The sequence below is a fragment of the Mytilus trossulus genome, chromosome 10, assembly GCF_036588685.1.
Source record: "Mytilus trossulus isolate FHL-02 chromosome 10, PNRI_Mtr1.1.1.hap1, whole genome shotgun sequence".
Taxonomy (NCBI): Eukaryota; Metazoa; Mollusca; class Bivalvia; order Mytilida; family Mytilidae; genus Mytilus; species Mytilus trossulus.
In genome coordinates this window covers 35,852,160-35,870,059 of record NC_086382.1, presented here as the reverse complement: position 1 = coordinate 35,870,059, position 17,900 = coordinate 35,852,160, and the positions used below count along the sequence as shown (strand labels likewise).

Sequence of the window (17,900 nt, the reverse complement as noted above, 5' to 3'; positions counted from 1 at the left end):
GATGTGCGTTTCGTCTACATACGACTCATCAGTGACGCTCAGTTCAAAATAGTTGTAAAGCAAAACAAGTACAAATGTAGGGTCAATAACGGGAATTGAAAAACAAACAACTAAAACAGAAATCTCTAAATATAGGGTAAATTACGAGAATTGAAAAATAAACAACAAAAGCAGAAATTCTATAAAGAGGTTCAATTACGGGAATTGAAAAATAAACAATCAAAACAAAAATCTCTAAATAAAGGCTCAATTATGGGATTTGAAAAAAAAACCAACCAAAACAGAAATCTTTAAATATAGGGTCAATTACGGGAATGGAAAACTAAAAAAACAAAACAGAAATCTCTAAATATAGAATCAATAGTAATCAAAGGTACCAGGATTGTAATTTAATACGCCAGATGTGCGTTTCGTCTACATACGACTCATCAGTGACGCTCAGTTCAAAATAGTTGTAAAGCAAAACAAGTACAAAGTTAAAGAGCATTAAACCCAAAAATTCCAAAACGTTGTACCAAATATGGCTAAGGTAATCTTATCCTGGGAAATTGAAAAACAGAATATCGAAATTATTGTTGTCAGATGTATAACGAATTTATTCTTTTAACTCAGCTATCAAATCTCGTAGTTCTCTCTCTGTTTCAAAAATAACATTCCGAGTCAACAATTCTGTTCCATTTGTAGAGAAAACATTTTGAGCAACCAAGTCAACAAAAACGACTGTAATTTAAAAAAAAAAAAACAAGACACAAAAATTTCAATTTCGTTTTATACGAAGACAGTATGCAGAAAGCTTAAACAAATTCAATACTAGTATACATTCACACTAAATGTAATTACAATTGAGGCTATCATAAAGTTTGTTCTTTGTTTCAACTTGTCTTCTGATCAATCATAAAATATCTATATCTTGAGATGTTTAAAAATGAATGGAATGAAATCTTAGGTATACACCAGTGGCACAGTAACCAGACATGAAAAACAAAGTACATACTAGATATGAATATTAATTTCGAGTTAAGTTATGAGGCCGTTGTAAAAAAATTTAGAAGCATTTCAAATCTTTATAAGTTCTCATGCGAGAATATATGACGTCACTGACTAAAATAGTTTAGAAGGCGAACGCTCTTTAGACAATCTGTGCTATAACGAATTCAGCCAGTATAAAACAACTAAAATCAGAATTTGTGTGAAGTAATTTTATTGGTTTCAACAAAATCATTTCATATGTAAAAGTTTGAAATCGTACCGTGTCTTAGATAATTGCTGATGGATTATGAAGAGACTATAAAGTAGTTATCGAAGGTGTTAAAGACCTGCAAACACTTCATATAAAGACCTTGACGATAAACTCTTAACTTACCTCGGATATATTAATATTTTAAGGTAACTATGAAAAACATCTTTTTGTTGGATTGTTTGGTGTGTAACGCCTCTTTTAACAATCGTGTACTATATCTAGGTGAAGGATACCGGGGTGTCAATAAGTTACAACCGACCTAAGGAAGGAAAACTGACAATCCTAGTCATTTAATATTAGGGTCAAGTGCTCTTGTCCCATAAGGGAATTTGAACTTCTAACCTCAGTATGACTGGCTATTGATGCAGTAGTTAAACTATTTAGACCACTCAGCCACTGGGACCACCTACCAATTATTTTGGTTTTAATTTATTCCCATTTTATTTCTCTATCATTTATAGAAGAAACGGAACATTGGTAATTTCAAAATGTATATACCGGTTCATAAAAATCACTTGCTTGCATACTGTTGATATAACAACGAAAGCAAATTTACATGTATTAAAAATCAAAATACTATCTATTTCAACAAGTCTTAAAAATGAAAATTCGAAGGACGTATGCGCAATTTTTTGTAGGGAAGATTTAATGTACCAACTTAAAAGGGGTGTTGCAGTTTATATTCAAAATTTTAAAAAGGGTAATAATACAATGTCAGCATTAAGGAAGAGACAAACATTACCGTGTTTCACTTCATTCATTCTTTCAAACATAGTACAGGTACTAGTATATTCAAGTCAGGAGCCTCTGGCCTTTGTTTGTCTTGTATTATTTTAATTTTAGTTTCTTGTGTACAATTTGGAAATTAGTATGGCGTTCATTATCACTGAACTAGTATATATTTGTTTAGGGGCCAGCTGAAGGACGCCTCCGGGTGCGGGAATTTCTCGCTACATTGAAGACCTGTTGGTGACCTTCTGCTGTTGTTTTTTTATTTGGTCGGGTTGTTGTCTCTTTGACACATTCCCTATTTCCATTCTCAATTTTATCTCTGAATATGTCGCTTGTTAAACTCTTGATCAATAATGGCTCTAACTTTTAAATAATTTAAAAAAACCTCTTAATATAATCAAATATAATGAAGATAAAATGAATTACCAAAACTATTTGCCATTGCAATAAGCAACACTAGCAACTAACAACTGACTCCTTTGAAAAATAGAAATTCAAAAGAAACAAACAACACTGTCCGGATTACTGTGGAGTTAGGTGCTTACAAACAATCTAACCCCGCTTTATCATATATCCGCACACTATGCACCTGTAATTCAGTGTTTGTCGCTGTTTGCCATCTATCGTATTTGTTCTGTCAAAACCCAGAACGTTTTTTTTACGTGTTCTCATGTTAAGGTATTTTATTGATGACTAAACTTTATTTTTTTTCCTAATGTTAAACAGTCGCAACTCTATTGTGTTGCTTAAATTCATGTGCTTTTGGTCGCAGATAGATAGTTGTCCAATTGGCAATCATACTAAAACTTAATGATTGTAAACAACCAACGGTATAAATAATGAGATGTGGCGTGATTGGACATGAGATAATTATCAAACAGTGTCCAACAGCATGTGGTTTTCATAAACAATAGAATTACGACTTATAAAAACCGGACAGTCGTCAACAAAAAGCCCTATCATGACACAATGTAAAAAAAAAGGAAAAGAAAAATGACGGCGTACTCCATTTACTCCATGACAAAACAAAAGTAAAACAAGAAGCTCTCAAGAGCCTTACTCGCCAACCTGTATTTCAGTGAAGAGGATTTTCAAATGTTAGCAATTTTATGAACTAATTGTAGCATATTAATCTATTGTAATACAAATTCATAATATGTAATACAATTTGTAGATTTATCTAACAAAGACCTTAAGTAACATTCGTTTACAGTGGAAAATTGTTTTAAATTTAAGAAATCTACAATTAAAAATTGCTTGCCAGTCCCTCTCTGTGATTGGTATTAGATAACTCTGGTTATTTTCCCAATCAATCTGTCATGAAGGGGAGGTAAAAAATTCGACTTTCATTTATAGTCTTTTTCAAAAATGATGAACGGTTCTTTATATTGGTATGTACTCATTTTAATTGTTTCAAATTTATGAAATTATATTCGTACATCAATGTTTTTGACACACCAATAACAAAAACTGAAATATATTGAATTGATACATTTTGTAGATATTCAAAATATACAAGAAACTATGAAATAATGAACATGTAAAAGGGAGACAATACTCGCATATTTTTGTTTTTAATCTGCACATAATTCAAAGGAATGTCACTCTTGCATACAAATGGCATATCAATATAATTAATTAATTGTGTATTCGTACTCCACCTTCAATGACGATTCTTAATTATAAATATATTCAAAAGTTATTAAGCTATAGAATAGTGGAGACTAACAAAAGCGCTAACCAACTGTAAAAATATCTCTTTGAAATATTTTAAAATTCCTCAGAAAAATGCTCGAGCCACTTGACTTTCATAGCTCATTATTATTTTACACAATATTTTAATAAAGTAGTTTAAGATTATTTGCTTCTCAAAATGTAAGACGCAATAACAATCGTATGCTTGCATCATTTTACCCAAACACAAAGTCCTGAACATTTCTACATGTGTTTGTTTATTTTTATCAATACCAGTTTGTAAACAAATAACAGGTAAATGTTCCGATCCGACAGAATACTTTTATTCCGATTTCGTCGGGTAAATATGCTACTATTTGTGTAGAATTATAGAAAAGGACAAGGACTCCTTGAGAGGTCATTTGACAGTTTTGGTCATATTACCATTTTTGTAGCTCTTACTAAGCTGAAAATTATTGCTGTTACAGTTTGTACATGTATCTATCTATAATGATATTTAAAATTTTAACAAAAAACTGCAAGATTTCGTCAAAACTACAAATTCAGTGGCAGCAACCCAAAATTGGTTGTTCGATTCGACTGAAAATTTCAGCGCTGATAGATCTGGACCTATTAAAAAATTTACCCCATTGCAGATTTGCTCTTAATGATTTAGTGTTTGAGATAAAGCCAAAAATTTTATTTGACTCCTATGTTCTATTTTCAACCATGGTTGCCATGTGTGTCGATGGATCAAAAATTTGGATACAATTTATAAACTAGATACCCAAATTAACATTTAGTTAAGGTTTGAAGGTATTTGGTCCGGTAGTTTCAAAGGAAAAGATTTTTGGAATAGTTTACGACAACAACAGACGACGACAGACGCCGGACGACGACAGACGGCAAGTGATGGCATAAGCTCATATTGGACCCTTCGGGCCTTGGCGAGTCAAAAATGAATAATTTAGACACCAAAACATCGACAATCATCGAATTACTGACTTTAGCTTTGTGACGGGGCGATAATATAATGGTGCATGGTTAACGTGTTTGTGAGCACTTAAACCATTGTGGTGACGTCAGCCTATTCATTTACCGTGGATTCTTTTTCTAGAATCAACGCTTCCTTAATTCGTCGCTGAAATGGACTCACGATTGTATATTCTTTTGTATCCTTTGTGTGCCTAATTACATTAAGGTTAAATTGGCCAATTTACTGATTTCTGTTCAGTAATGGAATTAATTTAAAAACTTACCTTTAATTTTTGTAATTTAAATACGCCTGCACTGGGAGTCGAACCCGTCCATGAATTCTCTTAAGTGTCACTAACATCAACGAAACCTCTCGGCTACAAATTGGTTACGATTAACTTGTCTAAATGAACACTTGATATACATTGGTACAACGGACTCCCATGGATTGTACTTTTATATATACAATAATAGGCAAACGTTTAGTATGAGTTGGTAGCCGCGAGGTTTCACACACATGCTCAATGAGTTCGAACTTATCGGCTTAGGTTCGAATCCTGGTATTTTTGGTTGTCCCTATATTCTCTAGTTTTCCTGTTTTGTTTTTTGTTTTTAAACTTATTTTGGATATTTTGTTTAATAAAAGCGAGTTTGGTCGTTTATTATCGGATCATTGTTAGCAATTCCACGTGTTTGACACGAAAATGTTAGCATTATAGATGTCCATTTTTATTTTATAAATCAATATAGTAGGATTTCATCTGTTTATTCGCAAATTCTATGCAAGGAAATCGTGATGTGCCAAGAATAAGACTTCTTGTTAGAAATTATGGACACATGCTTTACATATATGCTATATATTTATTTTGTTTGTAAATTGTTGTCCCGGGCTTTGACACATTCTCCATTTTCATTCTCAATTTTATTAGAAATAAGATCAATTATGTCTCATTTTGTCAAAACATATAATGTTCAGATGCATGATAAATGAAAATCTTTAAGGGCAGACGTGTTGTGTAAAACATGTATTTGTATTGTTTTAACCATTTAAATGTAATATATAATTTATTGTAATGCATCGTTTGTCACGATTACATGGTTATTTAAACTCACTTACAATACCTTCTAATTAAGAATAGGTTTTAATTTTGAAAAGACATTATCACAATAGTTTAAGTTATAGATACAATGGATAAGCGTTGATTCATGAAAAACAAACCATTCGCCCTGCGGGCTCATGGTTTCTTTTTCAGGAATCAACGCTTATCCATTGTATCTATATCACTTAAACTATTGTGGTGACGTCAGCCTATTCATTTACCGTGGATTCTTTTTCTAGAATCAACGCTTCCTTAATTCGTCGCTGAAATGGACTCACGATTGTATATTCTTTTGTATCCTTTGTGTGCCTAATTACATTAAGGTTAAATTGGCCAATTTACTGATTTCTGTTCAGTAATGGAATTAATTTAAAAACTTACCTTTAATTTTTGTAATTTAAATACGCCTGCACTGGGAGTCGAACCCGTCCATGAATTCTCTTAAGTGTCACTAACATCAACGAAACCTCTCGGCTACAAATTGGTTACGATTAACTTGTCTAAATGAATACTTGATATACATTGGTACAACGGACTCCCATGGATTGTACTTTTATATATACAATAATAGGCAAACGTTTAGTATGAGTTGGTAGCCGCGAGGTTTCACACACATGCTCAATGAGTTAGAACTTGTCGGCTTAGGTTCGAATCCTGGTATTTTTGGTTGTCCCTATATTCTCTAGTTTTCCTGTTTTGTTTTTTGTTTTTAAACTTATTTTGGATATTTTGTTTAATAAAAGCGAGTTTGGTCGTTTATTATCGGATCATTGTTAGCAATTCCACGTGTTTGACACGAAAATGTTAGCATTATAGATGTCCATTTTTATTTTATAAATCAATATAGTAGGATTTCATCTGTTTATTCGCAAATTCTATGCAAGGAAATCGTGATGTGTCAAGAATAAGACTTCTTGTTAGAAATTATGGACACATGCTTTACATATATGCTATATATTTATTTTGTTTGTAAATTGTTGTCCCGGGCTTTGACACATTCTCCATTTTCATTCTCAATTTTATTAGAAATAAGATCAATTATGTCTCATTTTGTCAAAACATATAATGTTCAGATGCATGATAAATGAAAATCTTTAAGGGCAGACGTGCTGTGTAAAACATGTATTTGTATTGTTTTAACCATTTAAATGTAATATATAATTTATTGTAATGCATCGTTTGTCACGATTACATGGTTATTTAAACTCACTTACAATACCTTCTAATTAAGAATAGGTTTTAATTTTGAAAAGACATTATCACAATAGTTTAAGTTATAGATACAATGGATAAGCGTTGATTCATGAAAAACAAAACATTCGCCCTGCGGGCTCATGGTTTCTTTTTCAGGAATCAACGCTTATCCATTGTATCTATATCACCTAACACATCCTTATCAAAGAGAGTTACTTTTTACAACACGACATAAAAAGAATCTGAAAAAATCAGTTGAAAATGAATGGAAACTAACTATCAATGTGACAAAAATGTCTTTAATTTGTTTACCGAGTGGTAGTCGGAAAATTGTACTGCCACTGGAAACACTTGCGACAGACAAATAACGGATCCTTTACAGTTATGCGAATTGGTGTAACGCTTCTATAATATAAAATCGCTTAGGCGCATGCATATTAATACGAATCACACACAAATTTTACAGTCTTGGTGTAAATCCAAGTAACTAAACCAAACGAAAAAGCAAGTAACTAGTTAAAGAGTGTCAAAAGGCAAAATAACATGTTCGTTTCCTTCTCGATTTGTCAGTAGCAAATTTCTATAGCCCTTCATTAGACGATTTGGCTCAACCTTGTTAATATATGTATAGTTCAAAATAGGGGGAACGATACCAGAGGAACATCCAAACTCATTTATCGGAAATAAACTGACAACGTTAGGACCAAAAAAATCACAAAAATAAACAACCAGACAGACAGATAGACAAACAGTAGTACTGTACACAAAACACAATATAGAAAATTAAGACTGGGCAACATAAACATCACCTAACTGGATGCTCTTGAAGGGTAATCAGATCCTGTTTTCTTTCCCTGAATATAAGGCACTGTATAAGCTTTAAAAAATAACCCAATACACAATCGCAAACAATCGCCCTATCATTTAAAGTGGTCATGTATGGGTCTTACATATTACAGATATGTGGTTTCAGATTTAAGAATTTATTGAAACTATTAAAACGGTATTTGGCAATACTTTTATGAATTTGTGGTCCTCAATGCTCTTCAATTTCGTACTTTATTTGGCCTTTTCAATATATTTTGATTGGATCGTCACTGCTGAGTCTTTTGTAGACGAAACGCGCGTCTTGCGTATATATGAAATTTCAATCTTGGTATTTATGATGAGAATTCCTAAATATTTTAAATGTATTGTCTGCATACCATACTAATAAATAAGAATAAGATTACATGATACGATTGCATCTAACACAACCATCGACTAGAGATCAAATATACCAAATAATAAGATTTAAAAGGAGCCTGATATGAAACATGCAAAACAACTCAAACGGGAGAATGTTCGTACTGATTGATCATCAAAGCAAGAAACGTAAAACAAATGATAAACAATAACAACAAATGACAATTACTAGACAACAATCTAATGAAGTCTGATGGATAATGTTCTAATTTAGAATCGTAACATATCTCGCATGCAGATCCACAATTTTAATATTATTCATCGCAATCGTTTGGAGTCAGCAAAAAGACAACCAAAATAACACAACATCAAATACACAATGAATAAATAAATACATAGTTAGTCAAAATTTAATTTAATGCTAAGGCTCTCTAGATCTTCTGCTTCGCCTAATAACGCTTATGACCACCGTCATAACTTGGACCTATAACAGAAAAAAATAATATACATGTAGATATAAATTATCCTAGATAAATATCTTAATACATTTTGAAAACTTAATTTCTCATATCCTTCATCACAAAATTACCGCTTTGACATACATATGCAAAATCATTTAAAGGAAATATGTGATAACTTCATCCTATATACACAACATAATTCGAGATTCTATTAATGCTTGTTTTACGACAATATTTGTTTTTTAAATCGAGTTTTACGTATCTAATTATGGATCTTATAGTTTCCGATTCAAAGACTTTGAATATACGAGATCATGAGGTTATTGATAAATCCTCGGCCGTTCCAACTCTGATCCGTATATGAGTAAGAGAAAAAAGGTGGGGAACGGAAATGATCACGGGGTTTGTTTATGGGTATTTTAGTCAGTTTACTACAGAATTTTCGAGAAAATTTGAATTTGAAATGATTATTTTAAAACTCATATTGTGAACTAAAAATTAGGTATATTACCATCCTTTCGAAGTAGTCCTATGGACAGATAGTTTACCTGTCAGATTTTTCTTCTCTCAAAAGATAGTAGTATACTTCAATTATTAATGATTGCAGGGTTCAGCTAGCAAGCCAGCTACCCTAAGTTATTACCTTTACTACAGCATTTAAGTACTTTTGCTGTAAAGTGTACTGTTATTTTTTTCTTTCTTTTTTTTTTTATGAAAAAGGCATGTTCAAACAAGTGTTTCATTACTTTTGTTGTCTAAAATATATTAATAAATAATACTTACATGGAAAATATCTCTTGCCACTGAATAATATAAAATAAAATATTATGAGATAGAATTTAAAATTATTGTATAGATAAGAGTGTTGTCAGAGATTACTTTTACACATATGGAGTCGGTTTATTTTTTAATATTACAGGTGCACGACTTAAGGAAAATGGATGATCTTATATTATGATACAGTTGTCTTTCTCCTACCAGAAAACAATATACTATGGTAGCTGTAATATAGGTATATCGTATTATGGTTTAATTCATTCCTTTATATTAAGAAATTAATACAGACAATTATTCTTTATAACATTGATTTAAAAAATGTCTCTTTTGTAATGTTACATTGATAGATGACAGCCTCCTAAAACAATACATAGAATCCTGCTTTCAATAAGAACTTTTTTTTACCGAGAAGGGCAATATCGAATTACTGCGAAGTTGTATAAAACGGGGTAAACGCGAAATAAAGTAATGTGCAAAAATACGTTAGTTTGCAGCATTGAAAAGAACGACTAAAGTTGAGTCTAAGCATGTTTTATTTTGTTTTTTACTAATCAGTGATACGATATATATCAGTATCTCAAACCCGGAAAACATGTTTTATCTGTCCATGATCCTATGGACATCTGGTTAATAGTCAGACCCTGATCGGTAAACTTATGATTTTTTTTATATCATTTTTGACGAGACTCAATTTGCCGAGAGATGTTAAATGTAGATCAAGACAATTGTGGCGTATAAAGAAACTTTCGGTTCAAAGATCATGCTTATACTCCATCTATCCTTTAGTGTTTTGTGGATTGTATATATAGTTTATATGAAATACTTACGAGCATTTGGCAAAACATTCATTCTTGTATGTCTTTCCATAGGGTCCACAAACTTTTGGACCGCCTTCCTGGCAGTGTGAACATGGATCACAAGGACATTCTCCAGTACATTGTACGGTAGTTTCCCTATAAAAATTATTTGATTCACAATTCGTATATGTCTACAATATGTTTAAACACCGAATATTTAATAATAAACATATAATGTATCCCCCATAAGTTTCGCCTTTTACCATAGAATTATACGTATAATAAACCAAATGTTCAATTTAGAAGTTATCTTGTTCGATTTAGGTAAATTGAAGTTCAAATTGTCTTATTGTGTATAATGTATTGATAATTTTAATATAAGACTGAAAGATATAAATTCATGTTATACACTTTTTCTCAATAAAATAAATAACAAAACAAATACACGACCTGTACACAATATTCTTAGTCTTAATTAAATATAAATCAAGAAATAGTTGTATAAATGTGAAAATATATTTGTATTTGGTTGTATATGTTTTTGCACATTCCATATATCCCATATTTGAAAGATTGTGATGCAGTAATTCATCTTGATAACCAATCAATATATTAAAAAACACTCATTTGTTGACAAATGTTAAAGAATCTTAGCTATCAGTATATTGTCTTACTTGCATTCAGCATGACATTTCGATTTGTATGTCTTGCCATCCTTTCCACAGACTGGACTATAATACGAGGCCGTACATTTTTCACAGGGGTCACAAGGACATTGTTTGTGACACTGTACTTTGACGTTTCTGCAATAATTTATTATGCAGTAGACATGCGCAACAATTTACTTAAAATACAGTGGTGTATGAACAAGTATGCGTTAAAGGCTGAATATCGAAAACATGAAACACAATTTTATTCATTTTTTTCATTGCATACAGAATAGCAATTTGATTACTAATTATGATCAATTTTGAAGGATTCACAAAAGGAAAACGCACCTTACATTAAAAACAACATGCTAGCTTTGTGTAACAGTAAACATATCTTAAACATAATAAACAAAACTTATTAACATAAATATGTTTGCGATTATGTACATATTCTTAATGTATATTAGATTGATTTATCTGGACTATGTTTTCATAAATATTTAGATATTCCATATATCCCATATTTGAAAGATTGTGATGCAGTATATTATTTATATATTAAAAAAAGATATTTATATATTAAAAAACTTTCATTTGTTGACAAATGTTAAAGAATCTTAGTTATCAGTTTATTGTCTTACTTGCATTCAGCATGACATTTCGATTTGTATGTCTTGCCATCCTTTCCACAGACTGGACTATAATACGAGGCCGGACATTTTTCACAGGGGTCACAAGGACATTGTTTGTGACACTGTACTTTGACGTTTCTACAATAATTTATTATGCAGTAGACATGCGCAACAATTTACTTAAAATACAGTGGTGTATGAACAAGTATGCGTTAAAGGCTGAATATCGAAAACATGAAACTCAATTTTATTCATTTTTTTCATTGCATACAGATTAGCAATTTGATTACTAATTATGATCAATTTTGAAGGATTCACAAAAGGAAAACGCACCTTACATCAAAAACAACATGCTAGCTTTGTGTAAAAGTATACATATCTTAAAAATAATAAACAAAACTTATTAACATAAATATGTTTGCGATTATGTACATATTCTTAATGTATATTAGATTGATTTATCTGGACTATGTTTTCATAAATATTTAGACAAATGTTAAAGAATCTTAGCTATCAGTATATTGTCTTACTTGCATTCAGCATGACATTTCGATTTGTATGTCTTGCCATCCTTTCCACAGACTGGACTATAATTCGAGGCCGGACATTTTTCACAGGGGTCACAAGGACATTGTTTGTGACACTGTACTTTGACGTTTCTACAATAATTTATTATGCAGTAGACATGCGCAACAATTTACTTAAAATACAGTGGTGTATGAACAAGTATGCGTTAAAGGCTGAATATCGAAAACATGAAACTCAATTTTATTCATTTTTTTCATTGCATACAGAATAGCAATTTGATTACTAATTATGATCAATTTTGAAGGATTCACAAAAGGAAAACGCACCTTACATTAAAAACAACATGCTAGCTTTGTGTAAAAGTATACAAATCTTAAACATAATAAACAAAACTTATTTACATAAATATGTTTGCGATTATGTACATATTCTTAATGTATATTAGATTGATTTATCTGGACTATGTTTTCATAAATATTTAGACAAATGTTAAAGAAACTTAGCTATCAGTATATTGTCTTACTTGCATTCAGCATGACATTTCGATTTGTATGTCTTGCCATCCTTTCCACAGACTGGACTATAATACGAGTCCGGACATTTTTCACAGGGGTCACAAGGACATTTTTTGTGACACTGTACTTTGACGTTTCTGCAATAATTTATTATGCAGTAGACATGCGCAACAATTTACTTAAAATACAGTGGTGTATGAACAAGTATGCGTTAAAGGCTGAATATCGAAAACATGAAACTCAATTTTATTTATTTTTTTCATTGCATACAGAATAGCAATTTGATTACTAATTATGATCAATTTTGAAGGATTCACAAAAGGAAAACGCACCTTACATTAAAAACAACATGCTAGCTTTGTGTAAAAGTATACATATCTTAAACATAATAAACAAAACTTATTAACATAAATATGTTTGCGATTATGTACATATTCTTAATGTATATTAGATTGATTTATCTGGACTATATTTTCATAAATATTTAGACAAATGTTAAAGAATCTTAGCTATCAGTATATTGTCTTACTTGCATTCAGCATTACATTTCGATTTGTATGTCTTGCCATCCTTTCCACAGACTGGACTATAATACGAGGCCGGACATTTTTCACAGGGGTCACAAGGACATTGTTTGTGACACTGTACTTTGACGTTTCTGCAGTAATTTATTATGCAGTAGACATGCGCAACAATTTACTTAAAATACAGTGGTGTATGAACAAGTATGCGTTAAAGGCTGAATATCGAAAACATGAAACTCAATTTTATTCATTTTTTTCATTGCATACAGAATAGCAATTTGATTACTAATTATGATCAATTTTGAAGGATTCACAAAAGGAAAACGCACCTTACATTAAAAACAACATGCTAGCTTTGTGTAAAAGTAAACATATCTTAAACATAATAAACAAAACTTATTAACATAAATATGTTTGCGATTATGTACATATTCTTAATGTATATTAGACTGATTTATCTGGACTATGTTTTCATAAATATTTAGACAAATGTTAAAGAATCTTAGCTATCAGTATATTGTCTTACTTGCATTCAGCATGACATTTCGATTTGTATGTCTTTCCATCCTTTCCACAGACTGGACTATAATACGAGGCCGGACATTTTTCACAGGGGTCACAAGGACATTGTTTGTGACACTGTACTTTGACGTTTCTGCAATAATTTATTATGCAGTAGACATGCGCAACAATTTACTTAAAATACAGTGGTGTATGAACAAGTATGCGTTAAAGGCTGAATATCGAAAACATGAAACTCAATTTTATTCATTTTTTTCATTGCATACAGAATAGCAATTTGATTACTAATTATGATCAATTTTGAAGGATTCACAAAAGGAAAACGCACCTTACATTAAAAACAACATGCTAGCTTTGTGTAAAAGTATACATATCTTAAACATAATAAACAAAACTTATTAACATAAATATGTTTGCGATTATGTACATATTCTTAATGTATATTAGATTGATTTATCTGGACTATGTTTTCATAAATATTTAGACAAATGTTAAAGAATCTTAGCTATCAGTATATTGTCTTACTTGCATTCAGCATGACATTTCGATTTGTATGTCTTGCCATCCTTTCCACAGACTGGACTATAATACGAGGCCGGACATTTTTCACAGGGGTCACAAGGACATTGTTTGTGACACTGTACTTTGACGTTTCTGCAATAATTTATTATGCAGTAGACATGCGCAACAATTTACTTAAAATACAGTGGTGTATGAACTAGTATGCGTTAAAGGCTGAATATCGAAAACATGAAACTCAATTTTATTCATTTTTTTTCATTGCATACAGAATAGCAATTTGATTACTAATTATGATCAATTTTGAAGGATTCACAAAAGGAAAACGCACCTTACATTAAAAACAACATGCTAGCTTTGTGTAAAAGTATACATATCTTAAACATAATAAACAAAACTTATTAACATAAATATGTTTGCGATTATGTACATATTCTTAATGTATATTAGATTGATTTATCTGGACTATGTTTTCATAAATATTTAGATATTCCATATATCCCATATTTGAAAGATTGTGATGCAGTAATTCATCTTGATAACCAATCAATATATTAAAAAAACACTCATTTGTTGACAAATGTTAAAGAATCTTAACTATCAGTATTTTGTCTTACTTGCATTCAGCATGACATTTCGATTTGTATGTCTTGCCATCCTTTCCACAGACTGGATTATAATACGAGGCCGGACATTTTTCACAGGGGTCACAAGGACATTGTTTGTGACACTGTACTTTGACGTTTCTGCAATAATTTATTATGCAGTAGACATGCGCAACAATTTACTTAAAATACAGTGGTGTATGAACAAGTATGCGTTAAAGGCTGAATATCGAAAACATGAAACTCAATTTTATTCATTTTTTTCATTACATACAGAATAGCAATTTGATTACTAATTATGATCAATTTTGAAGGATTCACAAAAGGAAAACGCACCTTACATTAAAAACAACATGCTAGCTTTGTGTAAAAGTATACATATCTTAAACATAATAAACAAAACCAATTAACATAAATATGTTTGCGATTATGTACATATTCTTAATGTATATTAGATTGATTTATCTGGACTATGTTTTCATAAATATTTAGATATTCCATATATCCCATATTTGAAAGATTGTGATGCAGTAATTCATCTTGATAACCAATCAATATATTAAAAAACACTCATTTGTTGACAAATGTTAAAGAATCTTAGCTATCAGTATATTGTCTTACTTGCATTCAGCATGACATTTCGATTTGTATGTCTTGCCATCCTTTCCACAGACTGGACTATAATACGAGGCCGGACATTTTTCACAGGGGTCACAAGGACATTGTTTGTGACACTGTACTTTGACTTTTCTGCAATAATTTATTATGCAGTAGACATGCGCAACAATTTACTTAAAATACAGTGGTGTATGAACAAGTATGCGTTAAAGGCTGAATATCGAAAACATGAAACTCAATTTTATTCATTTTTTTCATTGCATACAGAATAGCAAATTGTGTACTACTTAAGTGAAAATGAACTAAATGAAAGAACTTAGAACACTGACAAAGGACAGATGCTCCAGGTTTCCGACAGGCGCACAAATGCAGCGGGTTTACAATGTTTTGTGAGATTCCAGCCTCAGATGTAGACAAAAGATCAGTTTAAAACTAGTAAAAAGCTAAACAACAAATACAAAATAACCTATCTTCCCCCATACATAATAGTAACAGGTTGTATCACCTTTTCATCCATGTTTTACACTTCGTACTCATTCGGAAAAAAACAAAATATAGACAAAAACATAATGAAAGTTATTTTGACGTTTATAATGTCTGCAAATATATTTATATGTGTATACATATACACAGATTCTACCATTGCATTGATTTTAATACGAGCCCTATCAACTAACAGATAAATACATTTGAAATAACATGAGGCCTCATGAGGCTTGCTGAACTTTTTTTTATATATTTTAAAGAAAACTGTTGAGAATGGAAAAATATCCTGTTGCACGAAATTTGGTAGTGGAATCTTTTGTTTTTATCATTTTACGACAATATGCAGACGATATTCATTCACGTTTTGAACGACCTGCAACCTAATCATTTTGTTTTAACAAATGAACAGAGATCAAACGATTCACATGCTAATTGAATGAAAAATAATTAACATGTAATGCACTTGATGTGTATATCTGTTCTGCATCAAAATTTAAATAGTAATAATTCATAAAATCATTAAACATGTTAAATGCACACACGACGTTTATTTTATCAATGTCAGCTGGTAAATCAATTCTCTGAAAAGTGCATTACATGTTTTTTTTTCGATCTAGATCTGTATGCTATGTTAAACTTTGTTATATCTCAACGTGACGCAATTTTTAGCCAACAGAACAGCCCGTAAGTGAAACAATGTCTATAGATACAAAAGATTGAAGGATATATGCATAACAAAGAATAAATATTAATTCAAATTCAAAAAATAATGTTTACTGACATTTAAACAGCAACAACAATTTTGCGGAATATTCGAATAAACTATACTTACGAAAAAAATGCGTGACATTCATTGATATAGTCCTGGCCATTTATTCCACAAACAGGTCCAGAATCGCTGTTACAAGGCTTATAATTGGAGAATGGTCTCCCTGAAAAAAATATTATTTTTCTTTTTCTTAACCCTTTCCAAATGTTAAATCACAGCATACATATATTTGTTCGAGTGAAAGTTTACTTATTGCATTTACTCGTGCTGTTTTGCCTGAAAGATAAATCTTAAATCTTGATTTTTCAACCTCGACAGATTTGTTTCTATCTGAAAATAACTACATAAACTCGATTAGAAAGTGTTTTGTAAAGGCTACTGTAGAATCAAACGGACAACCATCAGCAAAAACACTGAACCTTGAACAGCTCAGTACACACGTGTTGACATAAATTATCATTTAATCTATATTACCTATTACCAAAAACCTGAATTCTTTTTAATACTTGGAAGTATCTTCTCCATTGATTAATGTAATTAACTATTAACCGCTATATTTGGCATACTATTTTGAGGTCAGGGTTCCATATTATTTTCAAATTCTTACGTTATTTTACATTGTTATGGTTTTTTTTAAATTTATTTAGAGCGTCATTGATGGGTATTTTCAAGACGAAACACGTATTTAGCGTACACAAGTTTAAAATTTGATGAGAATAAGGTTAAGTCATCAAGTTCTGTGAGTTTACATTCTAGTATATTTAATAAGGTTTGGCATAATTGATAACAACAGGTGTGGCTCCCTTAATTGAATTAATTAGAATAAGGGTTTTAATGTAATATAATTAAATAAAAACACAAAAAGACAAAATAAAAGCACTTCATCAAATGTTACTGGTCGTTTATAGCAACATAGATAACAAGAATGTGACTGCCTAACCTAATATAAAGCAGAGCATCAGAATGACTTTCAAAATCAATATCAAAGGACATGACTCATCTTTTCGGTAGTAAGGACATTACATGCGATGTAAAACGTTTCAGTTACCAAGAATCAGTACAAAACTAATAGTGTATACTGTATTATCAAAATAGTACGTACAGCTTGATGCAGACGATAGTACTATAAAACTAAAAAGGACGAATAAACATGTAATGCTGAATTTCTTCATTTCTCAGCTGTGATCACCTTTCAACTTCAATGATCTGAAACGAAAGATTAAAAGTTTGATTTTTTTTTGTTTTACTGTATAACTGTAACAGAACATCTGATTTGTTGAATAGAAAATCAATTAAAACTTATACACTCATATCGGTAGCAAAAATAGTGTCCGTACATCATTCAACCTTGAACAGAAACAATATCAGAATGTAGTACATATTAAACACAGTGTAGT

At 31.0% G+C, this 17,900-nt stretch overlaps 2 protein-coding genes across 2 annotated transcripts in view; both read right to left on the bottom strand.

Annotated features, from left to right (window-relative positions):
• Positions 1-595: 595 nt before the first annotated feature.
• Positions 596-17,900, bottom strand: part of LOC134686371 (agrin-like) — a 39,768-nt gene continuing 22,463 nt past the window's right edge. Inside the window, exons 15-26 of the mRNA XM_063546040.1 lie at positions 17,606-17,677; positions 16,567-16,666; positions 15,252-15,380; positions 14,643-14,771; positions 14,032-14,160; positions 13,511-13,639; positions 12,990-13,118; positions 12,469-12,597; positions 11,948-12,076; positions 10,166-10,291; positions 9,345-9,364; positions 596-720 (exon numbers count right to left, since the gene is read on the bottom strand). Of these exons, the coding sequence (XP_063402110.1) occupies positions 596-720; positions 9,345-9,364; positions 10,166-10,291; positions 11,948-12,076; positions 12,469-12,597; positions 12,990-13,118; positions 13,511-13,639; positions 14,032-14,160; positions 14,643-14,771; positions 15,252-15,380; positions 16,567-16,666; positions 17,606-17,677 (1,346 nt within the window). The remainder of the gene's footprint in view (positions 721-9,344; positions 9,365-10,165; positions 10,292-11,947; positions 12,077-12,468; positions 12,598-12,989; positions 13,119-13,510; positions 13,640-14,031; positions 14,161-14,642; positions 14,772-15,251; positions 15,381-16,566; positions 16,667-17,605; positions 17,678-17,900) is intronic.
• LOC134686373 (serine protease inhibitor dipetalogastin-like) lies at positions 8,499-17,496 on the bottom strand. The gene is made up of 7 exons (XM_063546042.1): positions 17,444-17,496; positions 11,948-12,076; positions 11,427-11,555; positions 10,810-10,938; positions 10,166-10,291; positions 9,345-9,364; positions 8,499-8,584 (listed from the first exon to the last, which is right to left on the bottom strand). The coding sequence occupies exons 1-7, from the start codon at positions 17,494-17,496 to the stop codon at positions 8,550-8,552; spliced, it is 621 nt and encodes a 206-aa protein (XP_063402112.1). The 3' UTR covers positions 8,499-8,549.